The 23,213-nt window shown below is 36.8% G+C and overlaps 1 protein-coding gene across 1 annotated transcript; it reads left to right on the plus strand.

Moving 5' to 3' along the window:
- The first annotated feature begins 15,381 nt into the window (after positions 1-15,381).
- On the plus strand, positions 15,382-22,950 carry LOC120325791 (methylmalonate-semialdehyde/malonate-semialdehyde dehydrogenase [acylating], mitochondrial-like). Its single transcript, XM_039391958.2, has 13 exons — positions 15,382-15,444; positions 16,569-16,619; positions 17,077-17,151; positions 17,526-17,687; positions 17,889-17,967; positions 18,463-18,617; positions 18,959-19,106; positions 19,666-19,829; positions 20,416-20,563; positions 21,013-21,194; positions 21,538-21,706; positions 22,204-22,313; positions 22,551-22,950. The coding sequence occupies exons 1-13, from the start codon at positions 15,415-15,417 to the stop codon at positions 22,650-22,652; spliced, it is 1,575 nt and encodes a 524-aa protein (XP_039247892.1). The 5' UTR covers positions 15,382-15,414; the 3' UTR covers positions 22,653-22,950.
- Positions 22,951-23,213: the final 263 nt, after the last annotated feature.

The raw sequence follows: 23,213 nt of genomic DNA on the forward strand, positions 1-23,213 counted from the left end.
CTAAATCCTATCGCTATCGAAAGACACAGTCAAAAAGTCGCATCACAGTTCACAGACCATCTATTGAATACAAAAAATGGTTGTTTGAATGAAGAATGCCTACAATGGACCTTTCCCCGAGCATCGACTTCCTTGTTTACTTCGTAACATTGGCCAATCAGCAAGATGCAAAAAGTGACGTAACAATGCCCCCTTTTCGCATCCGCTCAGACACTTTTCTCACTCAGACAGATTTTCAAGCGTGATTGTAAACATTACCTCGTTTTCGCGTTTTTGAACTCTATTCGTTAGTTTTCAGTTGTGTTTTGGGAACTTAAATAAAAATCAGATAATTCAATGATCACTCTGTCTTTCTAGGAGTTTTAATTTAATTGCAGTAATAAAAATTAGTGTAGAAATAGCTGGGATAGACTAGCCTGAAATTCTTTACCGGTACTTTTAAAAAACAGATTGTTGTATGAGATGAATCATAGTGATGGTTTGGAACAAATACTCCATTTTACAGACGCCAACTCGCAAAAGCACTCTTAAAATAGCCTTGACAATTTTGCAATGGTAAAGTATAGGGAGAATTTTCCGAAGGTCAAAGGTCGGGGAAAGGTCCATACTGTCAGGCCCGACATAAGGACGAACTTTATTTTCGGCAATCATGTGTTGAATAGCGATGCACTAATCGAAGAACATGTGTTGGTGAATAGCTCTATCTAATCTAAGCATAGTAGAAACTGCAATCTGGCCTAGATTGGCATGTCGGAGATAAATTGGCTGAAATATTTGAAGTTGTTTTCTGAAAGGCATAATAGCGTTTCGAATCTGCGGAAAGGATTTTCATTCATTGTTGAAACTTCTACGTTGTAAGCAGAGGCATAATGCTAAAAGGAAATGTAAAAGCACTTGTAATCTGAAATAGAGGTATGATCGGGCTCAAAAATTCCTGCTCGACCCGACAGGGGCCCGTGGGTATTAAACCCGACCCGAGACCGACCAACTAACTGGATTTGCAGGCCCGACCCGAGTAAGGTAAAGTATAAGAAGAATATTTTCAGGCGTCAAAAGTCGGGGAAAGGTCTATTACAGCTTCTTCTCTGTTTTATTCAAATTATTTCTTTTATAACAAGTATTCCTTTGTTTAGTATCCACACATAGTTTAAGTATATATTTTTTTATAAACATATAATTATTTCAAGAAAAGTCAGCGATAGAGAAGCCCGACCCGAACGTAATTATTGGCATTTCAGTCCCGACCAGACCCGAAATGTCGGGCTCGGGCTTCAGATCTTAGCTCTAATCTGTAATCATTAAGGTTGTTATGAATATTCAATTATTATAAAGTCAATTATAAGGAAGAAAAATGATCCATATGCTGACAAATCCGTTCTGAATGGATATTACAATTTTTTTTAAACTGTTCAAGAGCATTAGAGAACAAGAGAGCTATTCTCAAAAAATATTGCACATCGAAATCATGGACGTGCTATATGCAGGGGATCTATAGACGGAACGCACCGAAGCGCCGTTCCTGTTGTTGCATATTTTATTGCATTTGCGTGCCCGTTGTTGGTATAAAATTATGTTACAGAAAGTTTGGCTTCTTCTTGGTATGTTTTGTAACGTCATAAATATTGTTACATCGCATCGGAAAATAACCAGTACAGCGTTAACGTGTGTGGTCGATGTTTACCGGACGTTTGAATTCAGGAAACTTCTCCCTATAAATCACCAATATAACATTTTTCATGATTATTGTGAATTAAAATGAGAACATTGCAACATTGCATTTTTGATTAAGATTTGTATTGAATTGCAATAAATATATACAAGGTGTTAAAAAATTAACGCAAAATGTTTTTTCGTCATTGCAACAAACACGTCACAGATAGCGATTCCAATTATTAAACTTTTAACATAGAAAGCCAATTCATTATATATACTTGACTTTCAACTCATTCATTTTTAAAATATATTCTTATTCACGCCTGGTACCATAGTTATCATGCGCGGTCACTTCACTTCATTTTTTTTGTGCGTGAGGTCTTCCAGTTGTGCATATCGAGGAAAGGCTTGGTTTGGTGAGAAATTGCTACTCATCAGGAGATAATGTATCAGGAGCCGCAAGGAATGTAGGTGGGGACCCACCTCAATCTTTCACAGTAATGAGACTTACACGTAAATTTGAATCAAGCCGGTCTGTTACCGACGAAGCGCTGCGAGCATGGTTCGAACTTGCGAGAGAATATCGCATGGGATTTCAAGTCAAACGCTTGTGATTGATTTTTCAACAAATGTTTTGTCACATCCTTCTTCAGAATAAAACTTCTTTACATGTCATTGGACCGCAATTATTATAGAATACTGCTGTCACATGGTATTATTGTGGTACTCCTGCATTTTTTCATCCAACTCAGATAGAAGTATATACAAATTTCGGACCTCATGAAGTATGCGCACCAAGATGGCGCACAACCTGAACTCAGGTTGTGTACCTGGTTAGGGTTCAGGTTATGCGACATCTTGGTGCGCATAAATCAGGAGTACCCAAATTTCTTTTACGTCATTGAGTTGAAGATTTTTTTTTATTGTTATATATCATGAGCACTTCGCATAGAATGCATTTCGTGCAGAGCAAATAATATTCACACTTTACATTAATATAAGATATAAGTTAGTACATTTATCATCAAATATACAGCCCAAATATTGATTGCAAAATTTTGCACCGCATGCGGGTTTCTCGTGTACTGTTACAAGCGGAGGAGGCGAATTATGTCACAGAGGATAAATTTTGTCTGAAGGTAAGTATCGGTACCGGTACCGTAATGCTGAGTGAAAGTAGGATAGGATAGGATTTAGGTAGTTGAAGATTCTTTCGCATCGAAATATCTTTTTCGCTTATTTCGTGTATGTTATAACATAGCATACTAAAAGTTTTTTGCTCGTGCTTTCGAGAGTGTGTTTTATTTCAGCATGCATCGTCATTTAACAAAGGTTACAATTGCCCTTTATTTATAGAGTCGCCTTTACTCTAAGAGCGGAAAACATCTAAAAGTAAATTAGTTATGATAAAGTAATGAAACACGAATGACCTCCTCAATAATTCAAGCAATTTATTGCACGATCCAAAGTTTCAAGCCACTTGTAGAATGCAAAAAAGCTAGCGAGGAAAATCATGTTTAGTATCATATCTCAACGTCATGCCCGAGTCGTTACGGTATTGCGCTTCATAATAAAATCATTGGAGGGGTCTCCCACATTTTTTTTTAATAGACGGTTTGTTAAGTGACATTAATTTGTATCCGAGAGGAAACAGCGTTTCATGGTGCCAGAATTCGGTCAGAGAGGATATAGAGCAGGGATGGGAAATTACTTTTCTGAGTGGGTCGGATACAGATACCAGACCTGGCTACTGGGCCGGATGCTCAATATTGTTGCGACCGGTATTTCGACTTTTTCTCCGATCCCGGGTTGGTTTTGAATATAATTCCGGGATTTGATACGTTAAATACTGTGCATTTTGTAAATTGAGTCGTCATAAAATTACTGAATTGGCGATAAATATTGCTCTGTACTTAAGAATTCGATCTAGACATCCTTAAAAAAGCTGAATATTTGATAAAAACAAAAAATAGCAGCCACGAAGAAGACAATCAAATGACGTTGGCACAAGCGCTTCATGCTTTCGTTGTACGCGATGGAAACGAAAAGGAACGAATGTGTGTCATTGATGACGAACGGTGGTTCAGAAGGAAATGCTGCTATGTGAGACAAGCAGGCAGAAAAATATCGAAAAGTTGTGAGACGCACTAAAATCAATCAAATCTACGTCAGTTGAGGCTGAGCGTGCATTTTCAGCGCTTGAATTTTCTGCTAACAAAATCAGGAATCGTATTAATGATGGACACCCCGATGCTCTCATGTTTTCGCATAAGAAATTGGGTTATAATTTTATTTATCCCGGGATTAGATGGTAAAAATCCAGACATCGGGATTTCAAATCTGGTCCGAAACAGCAACCTTACTCAAAACTCAAAATGAATAAAACGTTGACTTTCCTAAAGAGTGCATAGCACTGTTGAATAGACCTTGCCCTGTGGTAGTGCTTTTGAGACTCTCCGTGGATAACAATTCTTCCGTGATGCAAAAATGTTTGTCAATTCCCCTGATAAAAATCGACTGTGCTGTGTTGATGGAGAAACTTTTGAATGTATTTTCCATATAAAACAGATTTTCTTGTGAGTTCGCAGTAATAGCTTCTATTCTACGAACGGTAGTTATCCGTGACATGGGAATTGCTTCGAATTTTGACTTCTGGACACACAATGTTGATAGCGTCAACTCTGCAGTCTTTCACAAATTATGCATCCGAAAAACGCTTGTTGCTTTTTGCAATCCTGTGTGCAAAAACAAAACTTGCCTTTGTAGCAGTCTCTTGGGTAGATGAAAACTTGATACGGGTACGTTGTTGCTGTTTCAGTTTTATAATCATATCTGCTGCCTTGAGTTTCAGTTCTTGTGTCGAAAATTGTCAGCCAAAAGTTTTGTTTGGCTAGAAAATGTCTTGCATATTATATTCTTTGAACACCGAACATGTTTCATTAAAAATTAAGCAGGCAGCTTTTGATTGACCATTGTCTATTAAAAATTTGCCAGATATTTTGATATAATATTTCGTTTCCCTCATAAAACAGTCGCCATGATTATTCGCATGTTAAAAAAACGATTTGTGAGTGAGACTTGTCTGTTGCGTATAATTTTCAATCCATGCTAATTAATTTAATTGTGTCTAACATAACTCGCGTTACGACTTGAAATACATTGCTACTCTAAACAAAACAAATGTAATATGTGGACATAAACACATGAGATAAACTGTCTAATTATATTTTATTTTGATAGGTATCTTTGCAATCTTGTTAATTCGTTATCGCCATTAGGAATCCGTATTTTTGCCATTTTGCGGATTAGAGAAATCTGTACTTGAAACTCCGATCCGTTCAATCGCAATGCTGCCACTCGCATAATTTTTAAAATATAACCGTTATTATCTCACGACGTAAAATCTATTTTAGTACAATGAAAGTCGATTGGAATATTTAATTTATCATCAAAATTATTTACCTTTACAATCCGCGTCGTGTTTACAACTTTGTATAATGATAACACTGAAACTTTCGGCAGCAATATAAAGAAATGGATAAAAAGGTAAATCCAACGCACAATTTTTTTATTTTATTCAAGTGATGGTATGTTACTAACCATAGTACCAAAACAATCGACCTTTTTAGCAAAATGCACGCGGTATTAGCGACAAGTGGGTCATGTGGTGCACGTGGTACAAGTGGTGCACGTGGTACACATGGGACAAGTGGTACAAGGGATACAAGTGGTACATTGTAAAAGTTTGGCGTGAGGGTATTGTTTGTTTCTTCATTAACCTGTAGTCAGTGTAGCAAAACTAAAACATAACTACCATGTCAAGTGACTCGCGCACTTATTAGTAAACTACATGTGGCCCTTCGGCCAAAAAGGTTGAACAACTCTGGTGTAGAGTTTTTGAATTGCATAAATATTTCGGATAGATTATCGCACATTGTATTCAGGCTGATAATACGTGCGGAAGGAAATTACTTTAGCGAACGATTTGTTATTTATTCGATATTTTCAACGGAAATTTATTTATATCTATTGAAAACTATAGTCATAATTTTAGCAGGAACAAGTGGGCTGAATGGAACACTCCATTGGCCGGATCCGGACCGCGGGCCGTAATTTGCCCACCCCTGATCTAATTGAATTATATTGATTTTGTGCATTTCCGGTATAGATATCCGGTTTATAGTTCCTGATGACAGTTTTTCTATTTCAGCCCTATGTATACTGAACCCGTTTACGTTGATGGAGCATAACCGCATCTAGAATTAGATAAAAGTTTTTTCTTTTTGGTGTTGTATGCTTTTTTAACCGGTTTGGTTTTTTTCTTTCGCTAGAGTCCAAGTTTTCGGGACTGGTATTCCTTCTTTTTTTGCGATGGTGATTCCGGTCTACCTCTCGGAGCACTGTGACTCCTGGTCGGTTTGGAGCAGCTACAGGATTTGACGAGCTTACATCCTTGTTAACAGTACTTTTCTTTCGAACAGTTCTCTGAGACTTTGGAGCAAATAAAGCTGCCACAGGACCTCCAATTTCATGCTTCGAAGATGTTATCAGTGTTTAACTGAGATGGCGGCGTAAATAGGAAGGTCTTATATCTTCAGCCCATTGTGGAGGCTGGGCAAGTTGAATTTTCGGTTGTACCAAGTATAAGATATTTCCATGGCTGTTCATTTCGGGAAGGACTTCGATTATTGTCGATAATATTTATGTGATTTGGAATGACACAGGTTTATTGGGTTTAGATTTCTCCTTGTTTTGTTTCGTGTCTTCAAAATGTATTTGTAATTCTGTGGTGGTATTTTTTGGTTGGCCTTTCGGTACTTTTATGGATCTGAAGCCCCTTGGTCTAAAAGTTGTTGCAGAGTTCAAACCTATTGAGGCGTCTTTATCCGTTTTATTATTGCGAGTAGTTTTATTTATTTCCAATGGGCTATCAAGTATAGTTGGTGCGGCTTCTGTCTCCTCTTCTGTTTGTTCGTTTGGTTTCCCAATGCAGTGCTTCTGGATGTGGCCTGTTTTTTTGCATGTGCGACAACGAACTTCGTTTACACATGATGCCGCCGTGTGTCCTCTTTCAAAGTAGTTTTTGCAACGCTGAACATATAGTTCACTTGGCAAAAATTGTTTTGCACCAAATGCCGTCAACGTTCACAAATTGATGTAGCTTTTCGATCTTAAAATTTCTGACAGTGAAAGCCGTGTGCCCAATGTGGACGTCCGTATCCTTGTGTCAAAATCTTACAGCCCTGATTGTGTCTCCACATCCGGTGCGCCTTATAGCTCCAATCGCTGCGTCACGGGTGTCTCGTACGCGATTTTGAGGACAGAGATCCTGACTGGCGGTGGATACGACAAAAACCGGCCCTCACTTCCCAGGAGTGTTTCTCGGCGAGCACCCGTCCCGTTTACCAAGGGCTTGAAGTATATAAACCATCGGCTATACGCTTTGACTACCACAGGCATCCTATGTCTTTGGTGTATCTTGCCGTTTGTGGTGAAATATTTCGTACATTTCAGGAAACGTCAACTCTTTGGAGATCTCCACAAACAGTGTCCTTACCCTCGACGTTGGTTCGGGCGCCTGTCCTTTAGAAAGAGCTGTAGCGTAGGACATCTCCAGGTCCGATAAATCCCAGTGTTAATAATCCAAATAGTTCAAGTTGATAATCCGAGTAAACCCGATTCCGATCTTGGAGTCACTTAAATTAAACCGTTCCACAGATAAACCCAAATATTTTGTCCTCAAATCAGATATACTTCTTCGGCCGAGGGCCTGTTGCTCGGGTCCGTAAACCGTTGCACTCTCCCTTGTCGAGAGGCCCCTTAAAAATGCGCGAAAAACAAGTGCTCCGTTTCGCCTTCGCCCTCTCAAAAGGTAAAGAACGGATCTCACCTTAATCGAATAGTGAACAGCGGAGGGTTTTCTTTTTTTTTTTACGGATCAGAGAACGATTCCACCTGTTATGACTATCACATTATAATACATATTGTCAGAGTCTTAAACGGTATAACGCTTCATAAGCATGCTGTTGAAACAGTCATACGTATGTCAAGGGTTGTCTTCAAATATGACAAGTTATACATAGCATAACTGGCGTCTTGAAGCTTTCATTTTGTCATTTCTGTTGGGGTTGTGATGTATTAACAGTTTTTATGCTCCCGTTTATGGGGTACGGGTATGGCGTTGCATGGGGGGCTAAGTCACTGTTCTATTTTGAAGTAGTAGAGTTTTCCAGTCTGAGCTGAGTTCGAATATCGGAGCCGATTCATGCGTGAATATTATGGGGTCCATATATTGAGTAAATTTTAATAATACCCTTTGAAGTACACTTTCTATATCCCAGGCGGTTCCATGTCTATTTTGCTTTCAATTTTTAGGTTCATGACCTCAGATTTTGGTACAAAGAAAAATTTGGGTAGAGCAAGTTGGCATTTAAATTCATATATAAGTGTTGTCGAATATTTGTTGCCGACATAATGTTAATTTGTGGCCTGTTATAATTTCCAGTTTTTGGATAACTGAGTTATGAAGCGTAACATACTGGGTAGGCTTGCACGTAATTTACGGATTTACGGAATTACGGAATTATTTCGAGTTACGGAAGCGAAGTTACGAATTACGTAAATTCGTAATTATTGGTGGAGCGCTTTCGCGATTGAAACGAGCTCTCTTTAGAGCAGTCAATTCCGTCGATTGTAAAAAATTAAAGTTTAATTGGTAGAAGAAGTTAGAGTTCCGGTATTCGCAGCCGTTTTTATCTCTCTTGTTACGCAGATGGAGAAGGCATAACGCGTTGCCATTTACTAACTTATTATCAACTTATCTAGCATGGCAAATGTACATATTAAGCGTAGATATGGGATAGAATTGTGTTGAGACCGATGGACGCCAACACACCTGGTTTCAACTTCTTCGGGTGAAATGACTAAAGAATGTAAGAGACAACTTACCAAACATGGTCTATTTGTAAATGTCGTGATAATTAATGTCGCGCTTATCAAACAGCAATATGACGAAGGAAGAGAAATTGCGTAATGAACCAACGCAACTTAGTCTTTTCGGCATCGGTAAAGCGATTCAGACGGCAGAGAAACAACAAAAAGTCGGGATTTCCCATGTTCATTCTGCGCGAGATGCATTTTCTATAACAAAATCTTGATGTTCTGTTACCGCTTTTATCGTTATACATCTGTCCGGACTTGGCCTTGTTTTCACAATGCCTCGCACTATTTCGGCCAAATATGTCTTTACAAAGTCTTTACCAAATGCGGCAACTTATTTTGATTTATCGTCGACTCAAATACCACCGGCACTCGACCAAACTTGTGTCAATCTTAGCCGATAGGATTGTCGACTTGAGTTAGAAAAGTAAATTAATATTTTCGAGAGTGCAAAATAAATGTCACCAAATGCATTGTTTTGCGATATAACTTTGTATTTTCGGAGAAGGCATGTCATATAAGTACGGTATTTAAATTATGCGCAAATAATTAATATTTGATCTAAATTTATCGCAAATAATGTTATAACATTTAGGCCGCGAAATGATTTAATGTAAAATGAAGCATGGTAATCGGAATATCGTCAATAAGTCGGCATCAATGATTATTATAAAATGCTAACTAGGTAGTAAAGTCGGATAATGTAAAAAAACGGTACAATAACAAGTCTTCGTTGCGAGGCAAGCGCAAGTATAATCAAACGAGAGAATACGCTCGTCGTTGATTTATAAATTAGAAACCCGAAATTTTTATTCAATACGAAACTCGTATTAATACGTTAATACGATTTAAAAAAAGTCAAACTATCGTTTCATAAATATATTATCACTTACCAGTGTTGGTAATGATAAAATTGATCGCATAAAATTGGGTGATAAAGTTGATAAAGGAAAATCAAAGCTAACACAAAAGATAAAAATCAGAATAAAATTAATTTTGAATTCACTCCTTGATATTTGTCTTTAGCATCTGTCGCCGGCGTGTAGTACTGGCGGAAATATGAAAACCAAACTGTCCCAACTGTCGATGTCCCATTCGGAATAGAAGTGGATTAAATTGGTTGTTATGATAGGTTTAAAAGTGTGAAAAAAATATCGCAATTACGGGGTCATTACGTAATCGATTTGGCCGTAATTACGGAATCGATTTTTGTCAATTACGTGCAAGCCTAATACTGGGGGCACCTCAGAAAGATGTGAGGGGTGGTATCCGGGTTTTCTCTACAGAATTTACAATTCAATTTAGTAAGCGAGAGTTTTTGTTGTTTCGTATTATACCAAACCTCTACTTTCTGTGGCAAAGAGGTACCCATCTCTTTTAATCCTATATGGTGTTGTCTTTCGGCATTTGAAAAGTGTTGCTCTAGTCTAGCAAGTCATTTGTTAAGTGTATTTTTGGCAATTCACAACTTTCCGTTTGGTCGAATTCATAAGTCTTGTCTTTTAACTTATCGCAAATGAAGCGCAGGGTTCCTCCTTGCTACTCGGATGGTTCAGGGTCCATAAAATAACTAATACTCAGGATATGTTGAAAGTCGTGATCAAATGTAGTGCGTGGGGCGAGTTGTCGTATAGTGATTTGTCGAATATTTTTATTTTCGCGCCTAGAGTGTGCAATGCCTCGAAGTGATAGAATTCGGTTGGGTATTTAAGCTAAGTATTGTGGTTAGTTTTTGGAAGAGACATGCATGAGATTTTAGTTTGATGTCTATCATACTTATCCCGCCATTTCTGAAATATTTGCGCGTGCCACTCAATATGGCATTATGTTCTAGTTTTGCTACACTGACTACAGGTTAATGAAAGAACAAACAATACCCGCACACCAAACTTTCACAATTATTATACCAATAAAACTGTTGTTTTCCAACCATTGATGGGGCGACATAAGTAGTTATTTCCGAAAGTTTCGTTAAAGCCAAGCCAAGACGCTTTATCTTTTTCATTACAGCTTCCCACAGACCAATGCGTCTAGTCGTACCCGCACAATTGCTGCGAGCTCTGCGGTAATTTCAAAATCAATATTAACTCTCCGCAAGAAGATCGCCAACTGAGCAGTAGCCTAACTTTGATGTCAGTGATATCGGAGATCTGTCTGTTTGGGATGGAAGATTTTTCAGCTGGGTAGAGGGTTCTCAATATTTTCATGGCTGCCAACCCCAAAGCTTTTGTTGGGTCTTTTGATTGTATTTATCTACCAGCTTTGGGTAGCGGGGTGGGGGCATAAACATCTAATTTTACTGTACAAACTTATTATCATTTGTTGAGACGGTGACCGTACATTTGAACCCACGTACATTTGAACCCATGTGTATATCCACGGGTTCAATCTATATGCGGGTGCTAAAACCCATGGGTTAGGGTTAGTATGGGTTCAACTATCCAAAAAACAAAAAAAATTCCATAGGTGCAATAGCATACAGGTGCAATTGTCATGGGTTCAAATGTACGTGGGTTCAAATGTAATGGAACCGTTGAGACAGTTCATGTCAAGTTGATGTATATATCTGTCTTCCCTATCCAGTCTGAGCTTAGTTTTAATAGTTTAGGTTTTTAAAATGTCGAACATCTTGAGGACGGCGAGCGTGTTGGGCATTCGTACGTATGTATGGTAAAAGATGTTAATTCATACTAACTTCTGAAACTAGGTCGCTGGATTACACATATTAACTGATAACACTAGCGTAACTTGGAGACTGTTCCATTTTCCCTTCCGAATCTTATTCCCCTGGTGAAACTGTCGTCTATTATTGCTCGTGTTAGCAGTTTCACATTCAGTGCTTACAGGTGTTAATATTTCAAATTAGCTCCATCCGTGCACCCATTCACAGAAACATCAGTGGCCTAGCAAGTAGAAAATTTTTAAGCTATTGCTTATGGTGATTGATTACCATTTGGGATTGCAGCCTACATTTAAATGGCCTGGCAAATGATTTAAAGATTTCAAACATTTTTGTCAGCATTTACACTCACTGAAGCTATAGGCTACGTTTGTTACATATCCAAATATACCCAATATTAATATGTCACGATGGCGGCAACCTTGTATGCTTGTTTCGTCGACGTAGGCTTCAATCATCTCATTGGCATACCCAAGCCGTATAAAACCTGTAAGTTCACATAATTACAAGCAAACAAGTTTGGTTGTGATGAGCGGAGCGTGGGTAAAGCGCGGTTAGTTTAGGTACGGTGTAGTGTAGGGCGGTAAGTCGAGGATAGGTGAGCTATGGGTCGTGGGTGGAAAGGTTGCAGAAGAAAGGCAGAGGCAGAGAAGCTTGAGGTGAATATAGGCATGGGTCGAGGATAGGAAGGTTGAGAGGGATAGTCAGTGGGCCGACGATAGGAAGGTTGGGGGAGATAGGGCCATGAGTTGAGTATAGGAAGAAAAAAGGAAGTATGGCCGTAGGTTGAGGTTAAAAAGGTTCAGAGAGATAGGACGGTCGGCCTCTCCGAGTATGGGGAGGTCGAGGTAAATAGGCAGTGGGTCGAGGATAGGAAGGATGAGAGAGATAGGACAGTGGGCCGAGTATAGGAAGGTTGAGGGAGATTAGGGCCATTGGTTGAAGATATAGGGCATTGGGTCGAAGATAGAAAGGTTGGGGAGGTAGGGCAGCGGGTCGGGGAGGAGAAGATAGGCAGTGGGCCGAGGATACGAAGGTTGAGGGTGGTAAGGTAGTTGCGATTTTTCCTGCTCATCACTGGCTTTAAGCAGTAGTGGTATTCAGTGGGTTCTATAGAACCTAAGAACCGTCTCACCGAATTTTATGAGATCAGCGAACCGGTTAGCATTACAAAAAAATAACATGTAACAGAACCGGCCTAAAAATAGATTACGAAAGTTGACTATTGTAAATAGCCTCGTTGTGCCGAGCCTGTGTTTTGTGTATTATACTGAAGCTTTATTTGTATATTTTCGCTATGTCTGTTGTCCTAATGTAATGCAGCCGCCCTCTTCTGTTATAATTGTGAAGGGCACAATGACGCGCACTTGTGTCCAAGCCCAGTAAGGTCTTGAACATGTGTATCCCGTCTCGCTTATACTGTTTAATCGTACATATATATATTATTATCTAGATGCTGCTGCATTTTGAGGCAAATAAACACGCATATATTTGACTTTATATAATCGTGGAATATATCAGGGCCCGGCAAAAGCAAAGTGACTATGGTACTTATATGTTATTGCGTAAATATATACTACTACGGTTATAGTCACTTTGGGCAAAAGCTTCCATGCCACACGTGAGGATTACAAAGTTGTCCCAACATATGTTGCAAGGGTTCGGAGGATTGGCAAAATCACTTTGAGCAAAATCGAAGAACCGCCGGCATACGTTGCACACGGTACCGTAGTCGGTTGCTCAGCCAGCATATAATAGCTAGCTGCTAGAATTCTCATTGGCCAGCACGCGGCACGCCTTCTTATCTTGCGAGTTCAGAGCGTAAGTCTGAGATGTAAAGCAGCTCAGTCACCTAATTTTTTTTTTGGTGAATAAGCTTTCATGGTACCGGTACACGACCTATGTTTTAACACTATGCAGATGCGTGATAAAGCCGAAGGCTGAAAGGTACGTTCGCGCAGATTCTTGCATTTGCTATGCCGATGAGAAGAAGATTTGAATGCCGTATTTGCATAACATGCATAAAGTGTTTTTTTCTACCCCACGTACAAACGTACAGGTCTGCAGGTGTACCATACCAGTACCGGTACCTAGTGATATGGGGTACGGTATTCATTCTGTCCTGATGTTCCATTCAATAGTAACTTCAGCCCTCCTCCTCAAGTCATCAATTTTGTTAACCTGGTAAAGTTTGTAAAAGTGTATTTTGGCCAGTACTGCAGTACCGTATCTAAATCATGTAGTAGTAGCCTAGTACAGTAGTACCGTACATACCGGTACTGCTGTACCGGACCAGTGTACTGCATTAATTAAGGACGAGGTCGTATCTTCAAGTTTGTAAACATCAACTGGTTCGACCAGTATTCAGATATTGATGTCGCAGACTTACGGTACCTTAGATCTGTAGATTGCAACTCATTGGCAAAATTCACTAATTAAAAAGTAGGTACAGTTTATTCTGACATTCACTTAAGCTATGGCTGTATGGTGAAGTATAAAGATTTTTCATCTTAGTTTCAGGAGTCCGAAGGTATTGTAATGTCTGAATGTTAATTTTTTTTTTATAACATGATTTTAAAATTTTTATGTTTTTGTTTCAGCTTTTATGTTTTTGTTTCAGCTATCAGCAATAAGTAGGCTATACTGCTATATGTTTACGAGACAATGAACAACAAAAATGAAGTTTTTGCTGCTACTTTGGCAGAGGTTATGCAAGATCTATTGAGTCAAGGCTCAGAAATGCCACTCCATTGTAAACCTGCATTGCTCGTAGGTCGTCAAAGAAGGAGGAGAATGGAACTGAATAAACGATTGCATTGTTATCAGCAATTTATGTACGTTTCTGTTAAACTTCTAGATAATCTAAACTCAGGGAAATGTCCGCCAAAATATGCACAGAACAAACCTGTTTCTTTTTCAAGTAATGATCCCGGGATTCATGGACATAGTGGTAATGAAATTGTACCAGAGGAAAATAGTAGACAATCACCATATTTTGCAGATGTCAATCCCAAACCTTCCATAGAACACCATGGTCATGTTAATCATTTGGCTCCTAAAACAAAAAATACAAATTTCAAAGTTACATACCGAAAGATGGATATTGATTCAGTCGATTGTATACAAGAAGCTGAAAAAACTTCGGGTCAAGTCATTGATATATCCTGTATATCTGACGATGGAAGAGGTACCGGTAATTCAGATATAGATTTATTGAATAAAAATACTAAGATGAATTGGGATTCGAGTGGGGATGTAAATTTGGAATCTAGCAAACCTCAGCAGTGTACTTTAAATAATGTTATAAGGGATAAACTTACTAATAATGAGTTACCTAAAGTTGAAGATAATAAAAATGGGACATCATCACAAAATGCCTCTCCTGTATTGAAGCGGAGGATGATTTCACCTGTTTTGGTCACAAAAAAGCATTGCAATGATACACAGTTCAAAAAACCTGTGTTGCCTCCTTATGATATAATAAAATATCCTTCACTTAGGCTTTATGATGTAATAAAAAACCCTTCACTTTGTCAGAAACGGCGACTTAGTAAATTAATATGGCATCCTTCACCTCATGGAAAGTGCACAAGTACATTCAGTTCAATTGCACAACCTTCTATGAATTCGCTTAAAGTGCTTGTAACAAGGTCCAAAAAGACTAAATCACTTTCATTTAAATCTGGTTTTCCACTGAAGGAGTGTACAGTCTTGTGTGCTAAATTAAAACTTTAATGACAGGAGTAATTAACATGATGAATACAGCAACAAATCTTAATACTTCGTTTTTTAGTAACCAGAATTCTTTATTATATTTGTACTTTTTTAATGGTGACGGACGACTCAAGGAATAAGAATCTTATCTGATGCTCCAGCTGTTTTTTATCATTCAATTTCCTGACATAAATTTTGTACTATGCTTTGTCGAATTTCTGTATTTTCAATACTTTTTAATTTTTTTCTTTAAAAATGGTTTGGTGTGTTAAAAGTGCTCAGGTCTTCAAGGAATTGCAATATCTTTCTAATTTGCTTATAGGATGATTTTGTTTATTTTCTTGAAATTTCGTTGCATTCCTATTTTTTGTATCCTATTTTTACATTTCCAGCTAGTTTTTTAAATGTTTATTTAATCACAATTTAACATGCTTCGGTCACAAAGAATATTTCAAAAGGTAAGTTCTATTTTATGTTCGTAGTCATGAGTATTGTTCACATTATATTGAAACAAGGAAGTTGGAGTTGCCTTTTTTGGGAATCTATTTCCTTGTTTACTTCCGTAACATTTTTAATAAAACAGTAATCATGAGAAAATAATTGATATTTTAGCTGTCTCTTTTAATTAAGTTTTGAATGAATCCAATAACTCAATAATCATTTTGTATTCCAAAGAGTTAAAGTTAGTTGTAGCAATCAAAAATTGTAGCAATGAAAAAGCTACGATGGATTAGGCTAGAATTTTTCTACCACAAATTTCAATGGGCATGTGGTCTATTATTTTTTAATCAAAATGCTGATTTGAAACATGTAAACCAGTTTGTGAGCGCCAACTCGTTAAAACACTCTTTGAGAAAGCATCAGAGCTTTAGCATATATACCGGTAGTAAGAAGTTTTCTAAGGTCACAAGTTGGAAGTCACCCATCATTATGTTCAACTACTTCATATACTAGGAAATGATATTTGCGTCATTGTTTTGAGTATTGTGTGAATTGTTTTATACGGATATCTGATTCAATCTTTGGTTCAGATACTATTTATACAAAATCTATAACAAAATATTATTTATTATACTCCATGCTTGACTGCTTTACCTATCCAAATTTTAGAATACTTATGAAATTTGGATCTACACGATTTTCTTTTACAAATGTATACAACCATTGCATTTGAATTATATTAAGTGAAAATTCAATTTCAATGTCATTACTATTCAATATGTGATGACTAGCTAGCATAACTTTGAATTCATTAATAAAGGTATGTGCTTCAATCATGCTTAATGGAATATATTCTCAGACTCAGTTATATCGATGGCTAGTTCATAGAGAAAAAGCAATTCCCAATCGTACTATTCTTTCCTAAATGACAGCCTGCCGGTTTAAGTCACCTTGCCTGAGAGAATCTTCTGAAATATAGATAGTTTTGAAAATGTTTTTTGTTCCAATATGAATGGAAACGTTGTTTCTGTATTTCGATGTACTTATGCATCCTTTAATGACTTCCAATACTAAAAACAATGCAGATGAAATAGTTTTTAATATATCACCTCGAATTCAACATAACAATATTTTTATGCAGGTGCTTGATGTCGCACAAAGAGGAAAGAATATTTATCGCCATTCATCTGGGGTATGACATTTTAATTGTTTGGAAAGAACTCTAAATGGCTATTGTATGAACATTGTGATTTTCACATTTATAATCTATATCCTGTTACCAACTTCCTGTATGAGTTGTATGTAATTTTCACGCTTATTGCGGAAACGGTGGTTTTAACAAATTTTTGTTATAGGCATTGAACCAGCCACAGTATAGGAAGCAGTTACCCATCTCTTTTTCAAACGATTTAATCTATTCCAGCTTTATTCCCTCTAAAAATGGTTGATGTATTGTATTTATCTGGATGAGCACCCTGTTTTTATTTTTGTTTTGGTTTGTAGTCATTAGGTCTTGATGTTTATTATCATTTCTCATTGGATTACATGGAAATTTCATGATCATATCTATCAAATGTCAGATTTTTACGATACTTTTGTTATTTGCCTTTAATTAACGATAATAAATTGCTTTTTTTTATTATTCACAGGCAACTACAAAATTGTTCATTGATGGAAAATTCATTGAATCGAAAACTGATAGATGGATTGATCTAGCTAACCCAGTATGTTGTTTTTTAAAATCCTTTTTTCTCTGAAAAGAAGTTTTCTGCGTGTTTGGTGCTGCGCTGATATTTGGTTAAGTTATTTGCAGCAACTTCAAAATTGACTGTATAATGTCATTTGCTCAAGATGACGATTACAGTAATCAAAGGAGAATAGAACAAATTATATTCAGATCATATTATTATGCTACATATTTGTGATCTTTTGCTCCGAGAATGTCTTTGCACAAGCGGCCTCTGCTTAAATATACTCAGTTTGAAATGATTTTCAGACTTCTATTGCGAATGCCCCTTTTTGTGGCGATAGTCTTTTGGTTTTATCCATTTTTTTCAACTCTGAATAATATAATGTTGATTGAAACCCGCCTGTTCAGGCAACCAATGAAATAATCACTCGAGTTCCTGAATCCACTCAAGAAGAGATGGAGGCAGCAACTGCAGCTGCAGTCCGTACTTTTCCTGCTTGGTCTGAATTATCTGTGATGTCAAGACAACAAATTATGTTCAAGTACCAGCAACTAATAAAAGAAAACCAGGTTTGTTATATCTTCTGGGGGTTAATAGCATATTGCAGCTAATTGTTGTTTTATACAAATATTCTATAGGTTGTGTTTTATGCGATTATAATTCTGTAAGTCTGAAACAACAAACATTTCAAGTGCTAGAATACAAGTTATGACTCAAAATGTAATAAAATTACATTTTCTTCATCTATATTAAACTCTGAATTTTTTTAGGGAGAAATTGCGAAATTGATCACTTTGGAACAAGGGAAAACACTAGCAGATGCAGAGGGAGATGTTCTTCGTGGATTACGTGAGAATTTTGTTAATATACCAGTAGTCTGCAACTAGAGATAACAGTGCATTGCACATCAGTAAAAAATTGAGGAAAATTTGTGGAAATATTCCCACTTTGGACTGTTGTCCTCAGGAATGTGTTGGTGAAAATTTACACCAGACTCTGGACGAGCAAGTTTCCTTTAATGAGTGTCTGTTGAGAATGCTTAGTGATCTAAGTGATTTTCGGAATTGTTGAAAATATTGTCTTTGATTACCATTAGGAGTATAAAAATCTGACTTCAGAATCAGTGGAGTTTGAAAATATGGCCCTTGTTGTCAATTGTTATTTGACATCTTCTGTGTGCTCAATGGCTTAGTGGTGGTTTTTTGACCTGGCTATGTTTGGGCAATATGTTGCCAGATTGAAATATTTCAATGTTTCCTAAACAATATAGCCCTCAACTCATCTAGATCCCTGATCAGAGTGGAAGCAGATAACCTTACAAAATTGCTTATAACATTATTTCAGAGGTTGTTGAACATTGCTGCAGCATTACATCTCTTGCTCTTGGTGAAACTCTGCCATCAGTGGCAAAAGATATGGACACAATGACCTACAGATATCCACTAGGTGTTTGTGCTGGTATTACACCATTCAACTTTCCTGCCATGATTCCTTTGTGGGTGAGTGATTTAAATTTTGATTGCACAGGATTTTCAGACATAAAGTGGAAATTTGAAGGCTGCGCTAAATTTTGAACAACATTTTTTGTGTCAACTTGTATAATCTTAGCATTGAATATTTATGTGAAATCATAGTTATTTTACTGTATTTTTTAACGTATTTCAAAGTCCTCCCTTTTTTAGATTAGATAATGCCAGTTTCAAAATTACTGAAATATTGTAGATATTATTTCAGGACAATCTGTATTCTCATGCAATTTGCATTGAGACTATCACCACAGATTCTGTTTGTTGTATTCAATCCAGCTTATATCTGAAATAAAAAAAAATTTCTATATCAGATGTACCCAATGGCCATGGTGTGTGGAAATACATATGTTCTTAAGCCTTCTGAAAGAGATCCAGGAGCAGCAATGTTTCTTGCTAAGCTCGCACAAGATGCCGGATTCCCTGATGGAACTCTTAATATCATACATGGGGCTAGAGATGGTAAGATTGGAAAAGTGTAGATGTGATAGGAATGATTATTGACTGATAGTAAAAAGGGGGCTTCAGAAGTGTGCGTACCAATATGGAGGTAACTAATTTTGTTTGCCTACTTTACATCAAGTTGTGTAAAGGGACTGAAACCTACCGGCACATACTAAGGGTACTGTAAAAAGTTTGAGTTTATCTAAATATAATACGAACACATGTGTGTGCTGTGCTGTGTATATTTTTATGTATTGTTTGATAGTATTACTCTGGAATATGTAAAATCTAGTTTCTCTCCTTGCTTAATTGCTAACCTTTAGGATGAGATGAGAAGTAACAGTTGCAATAGTATGCGGCAATGCCCAATTCATCAGCCTCATAACATAACAATAACCCAATAAGCATTGTCTTTAGCTGTATTGACGCATCATTGTAGCATATATTAATATAATAGATCATTTTGACACTCAGTATTTTATATGTATATATAGGGTGATCCAAAAAACGGAACCCAGGTCATTTAGAATATATAGATGTTTTACATAGAAATTTTACAGAGAAATTGAATTTTTAGCTGTCAATTTTGTATGTGATCATCCGGCAATAAAAGCAATATCATTCGTTGGATCGAATCAAGCAGGAGAATATATTCATGAACGAGGATCGAAGAATGGAAAACGAGTTCAATCAAATATGGGAGCCAAGAATCATGGCGTAATTTTACCTGATGCAAACAAGGTAGGTATTGCTGTAATTTATGGGTTTGGCCTCCAATGCAATGTAATTATTGAATGTGACAATGCTGGTTAATATCAGGGCTACTCAACTAGTTTTACCAAAGATCCGTATACAAAACTTCAATATTACTGTGTTGCAATCCTTCCAGAATTATATTTCAACATCCCTAAATGTGCACTTCCTTGGCCGGCTTGGGATTATTCGTTAGTCAAGATAGCACTGTTCGCATTGTTTATTATGGCGTTAAAGTTTCTCTTTATATCTAGTCAGATGCAAATATGAGCAAAACATAAAATAACCTTTAAAACGTTAAGTCATTTAATAAAAGGAAACCTGCACATATCAAAAGTGGGGCCAATGATTCAAAATGAGGTTCGTTTTCGGATCACGGTCTGCCAGTTGAGTAGCCCTGATTTATATGGTGCAGTAGCATTGATATCCTAAGGGTATTGCCCACAATATATGTTTGTTTTCTCAAATATAGTTGAATTCATTTATATGTTTTATTTGCAAAAAATGAGCAATATTTTAATGTTATATATTGACACATTATTATTACATCACAAGTTATATTAACATATTCCAGGAAAATACTCTGAATCAACTTGTAGGAGCTGCGTTTGGAGCAGCGGGTCAAAGATGTATGGCACTTTCTACGGCAGTTTTTGTTGGAGAGTCCAAAGAATGGATTAAAGATTTAGAAGAAAGAGCAAAGAAATTAAAAGTAAATGCAGGTGGGTAAGAGCATAGCAAATATAACCATATATAATTGTCGTCTGGTTCTAATATACCAGAGTTGAGTCAATTTTATTTTTTCCATCCAGTAAAATCAATAACAATCGAACATAAATCACGAGAAAATGATAATTAAATAGACTGGGGAAGGGAAGTCGCGGGGGACCAAAACTAGTTATCGAGCAGCTGCACCCAGGAGGTTTTGGAATTTTACTAGTGCTTTGCTCATTCTGTTTTCTTCCCTTTTTTTCTGATTCTCTGCTTTATAAAGAAGATATGCAAAGTAAAAATCATTTTTAATATTATTTTACTATTCTACCCTTTTCATGTATCTAAGCTCCAAAATATCTAAAATGTATCATAGTTGCAATATGTTTATTGCTTTTTTTTTGTTTACTTTTGAATCTCTTGATTACTTGGACTAACCTAATAGTACTCTTCGTTATAGGTGACCAACCAGGAGCAGATCTAGGACCAGTTATTTCACCAGAAGCTAAGAAAAGGATAAATGAACTTGTTCAGTCCGGTGTAGATGAGGGAGCTACACTTTTGCTTGATGGAAGAGACATCAAAGTCAAAGGTTACGAAAATGGAAATTTTGTTGGCCCAACTATTATTACTGGTGTAAAGGTAATATGTGTGTATTATTATAACAGTAGTATTATAGTTTAGCTAAATCAAGGCAAAGTATTGTGTGTGCAATGAATTCAGATACAGAAAATAGGCAGGTTGCTCTAATCGAGTCTCATTTTTGATGTTTTATAATTTTCCATTTGTAGATTCTGACCACATTTGAAAAATTCAAAGGAAACCACTGCTTAGCAATAATGTTGTGTATGATATTTATAATTTTCGGTAATTACATTTAAGGCCATTACAATATGGTTTCTCTACCCTTTTACATGATTTGATGATTGTTTTTTACACCTTTTCATTGTTTAAACATTCTTTCTTTGAACAAAATTATTTACAGCCTGACATGACCTGCTACAAAGAGGAAATATTTGGGCCTGTCCTTGTGATTCTTGAAGCAGACAGTCTTGATGATGCTGTCAGCCTTATTAATAATAATCCATACGGGAACGGAACAGCTATCTTCACCTCAAGTGGGGCAACAGCAAGAAAATTTATTAATGAGATAGGTAAGAATAAAGTGAGAAGACCATGATATGAAAATGAGTTGTAACACATGCTGTTTGGCTCATTAATACTCGCAAGAATTAATACAGGCGATGGCTTTTGCCTCTTAATTACCCTGCATAAAGTAGGGTTCCCACAATCGTGTGGATGATCTAATGTTACAAGATTTACCGTGCTTTAGCCCCCTACTTGATCATAGCTGGCCACACTGTCTAAGTTGGGATGGTGATTCATTAGTTGGTATACTCGTACCAAACTTGGACTAGAAACTGAGGCATTGTTATTGTATTTTTTTTTTACCCAAGATATATGAGAAAATAGTAATATGCGTTCACTAATGCCAGTGATTCAAACTTCAATAGTTGTATATACTCATGTATGTGTGAACAAGAAAAAATTGTGCAAGGCATTTATAATCTCATCAATCATAGATAAATTTCACTAATTAAAATCCTTGTTGTGAAGATATTCTGAATCTATATGCTACTTTTTCTTCTAGATGTTGGGCAAGTAGGCGTCAATGTTCCAATTCCAGTTCCTCTACCAATGTTTTCGTTCACTGGTTCAAGAGCCTCATTCCGTGGTGATGTCAACTTTTATGGAAAGCAGGTAAGTCATATCTGGTTGTCATGAAGATTTTAATATACTCACCTATTATTAAAATGATCGGATAATTGAAATGATTGATTACTCATATGAGAATTGCAAAGTATACTAACCACTGTTAGTTTTTCTATGTGAATTGAGTGAGATTTATTTATCAGTTTATGTGTTTTATATATGCTTCATATGTTTTCTGGTTGGTGTCACTTCACACTAATCTTTATGTATATATTCTGTTTCAAGGGCATTCAGTTCTACACACAGTTGAAGACCGTCACACAGTTGTGGCGCGAAGAAGATGTCACACATTCAAAAGCAGCAGTTGCCATGCCAGTGATGAGATAAATGTATATGTGTTGGTAGTCGTGCCTTATGTGGTGTACTTTTAAAAGACGCATTTTATAATAGATGTTTTGTGAGTTATAGAAATTTAGTGCATGGACATGGTGGACTGTAGGCCATGTGTGACTATTCTTTTTAATCATGTCAAATGTCTACACAATCTTCTTGATAAATTGATGTAAAGATATATTGCTTGCCTCATAAATTTTCATATTATTGCAATGACCATTTGATAATGTAATTTTAGGGCCAATGCTTTTCTTTTCAAATCAAAATATACATGTTTACCTAAAGTGTACAATGTTCAATGAGTTAAATGTAGGCAATAGATTTTGAGATGTTAATCCGGTCAGGTTCTATTCATCCAGTGAGTGCAGAGCATTTGTAAGATTAAGAATGGGAGTCATCTATAAAAAGTAGCTGTGACTTTAGGTAGGTAGGCTATGCTAGCCTGTTGCTACAGAAATACCAAATACCTAAGTCTGAATTGGGGAAAGCATGTACATGATCCCGTGCCCAGTACATGTGTTGATAGACCTAATTAGGCGAGCAGGTAACAAATTC

Source organism: Styela clava, chromosome 4 (assembly GCF_964204865.1).
Source record: "Styela clava chromosome 4, kaStyClav1.hap1.2, whole genome shotgun sequence".
Classification (NCBI taxonomy): Eukaryota; Metazoa; Chordata; class Ascidiacea; order Stolidobranchia; family Styelidae; genus Styela; species Styela clava.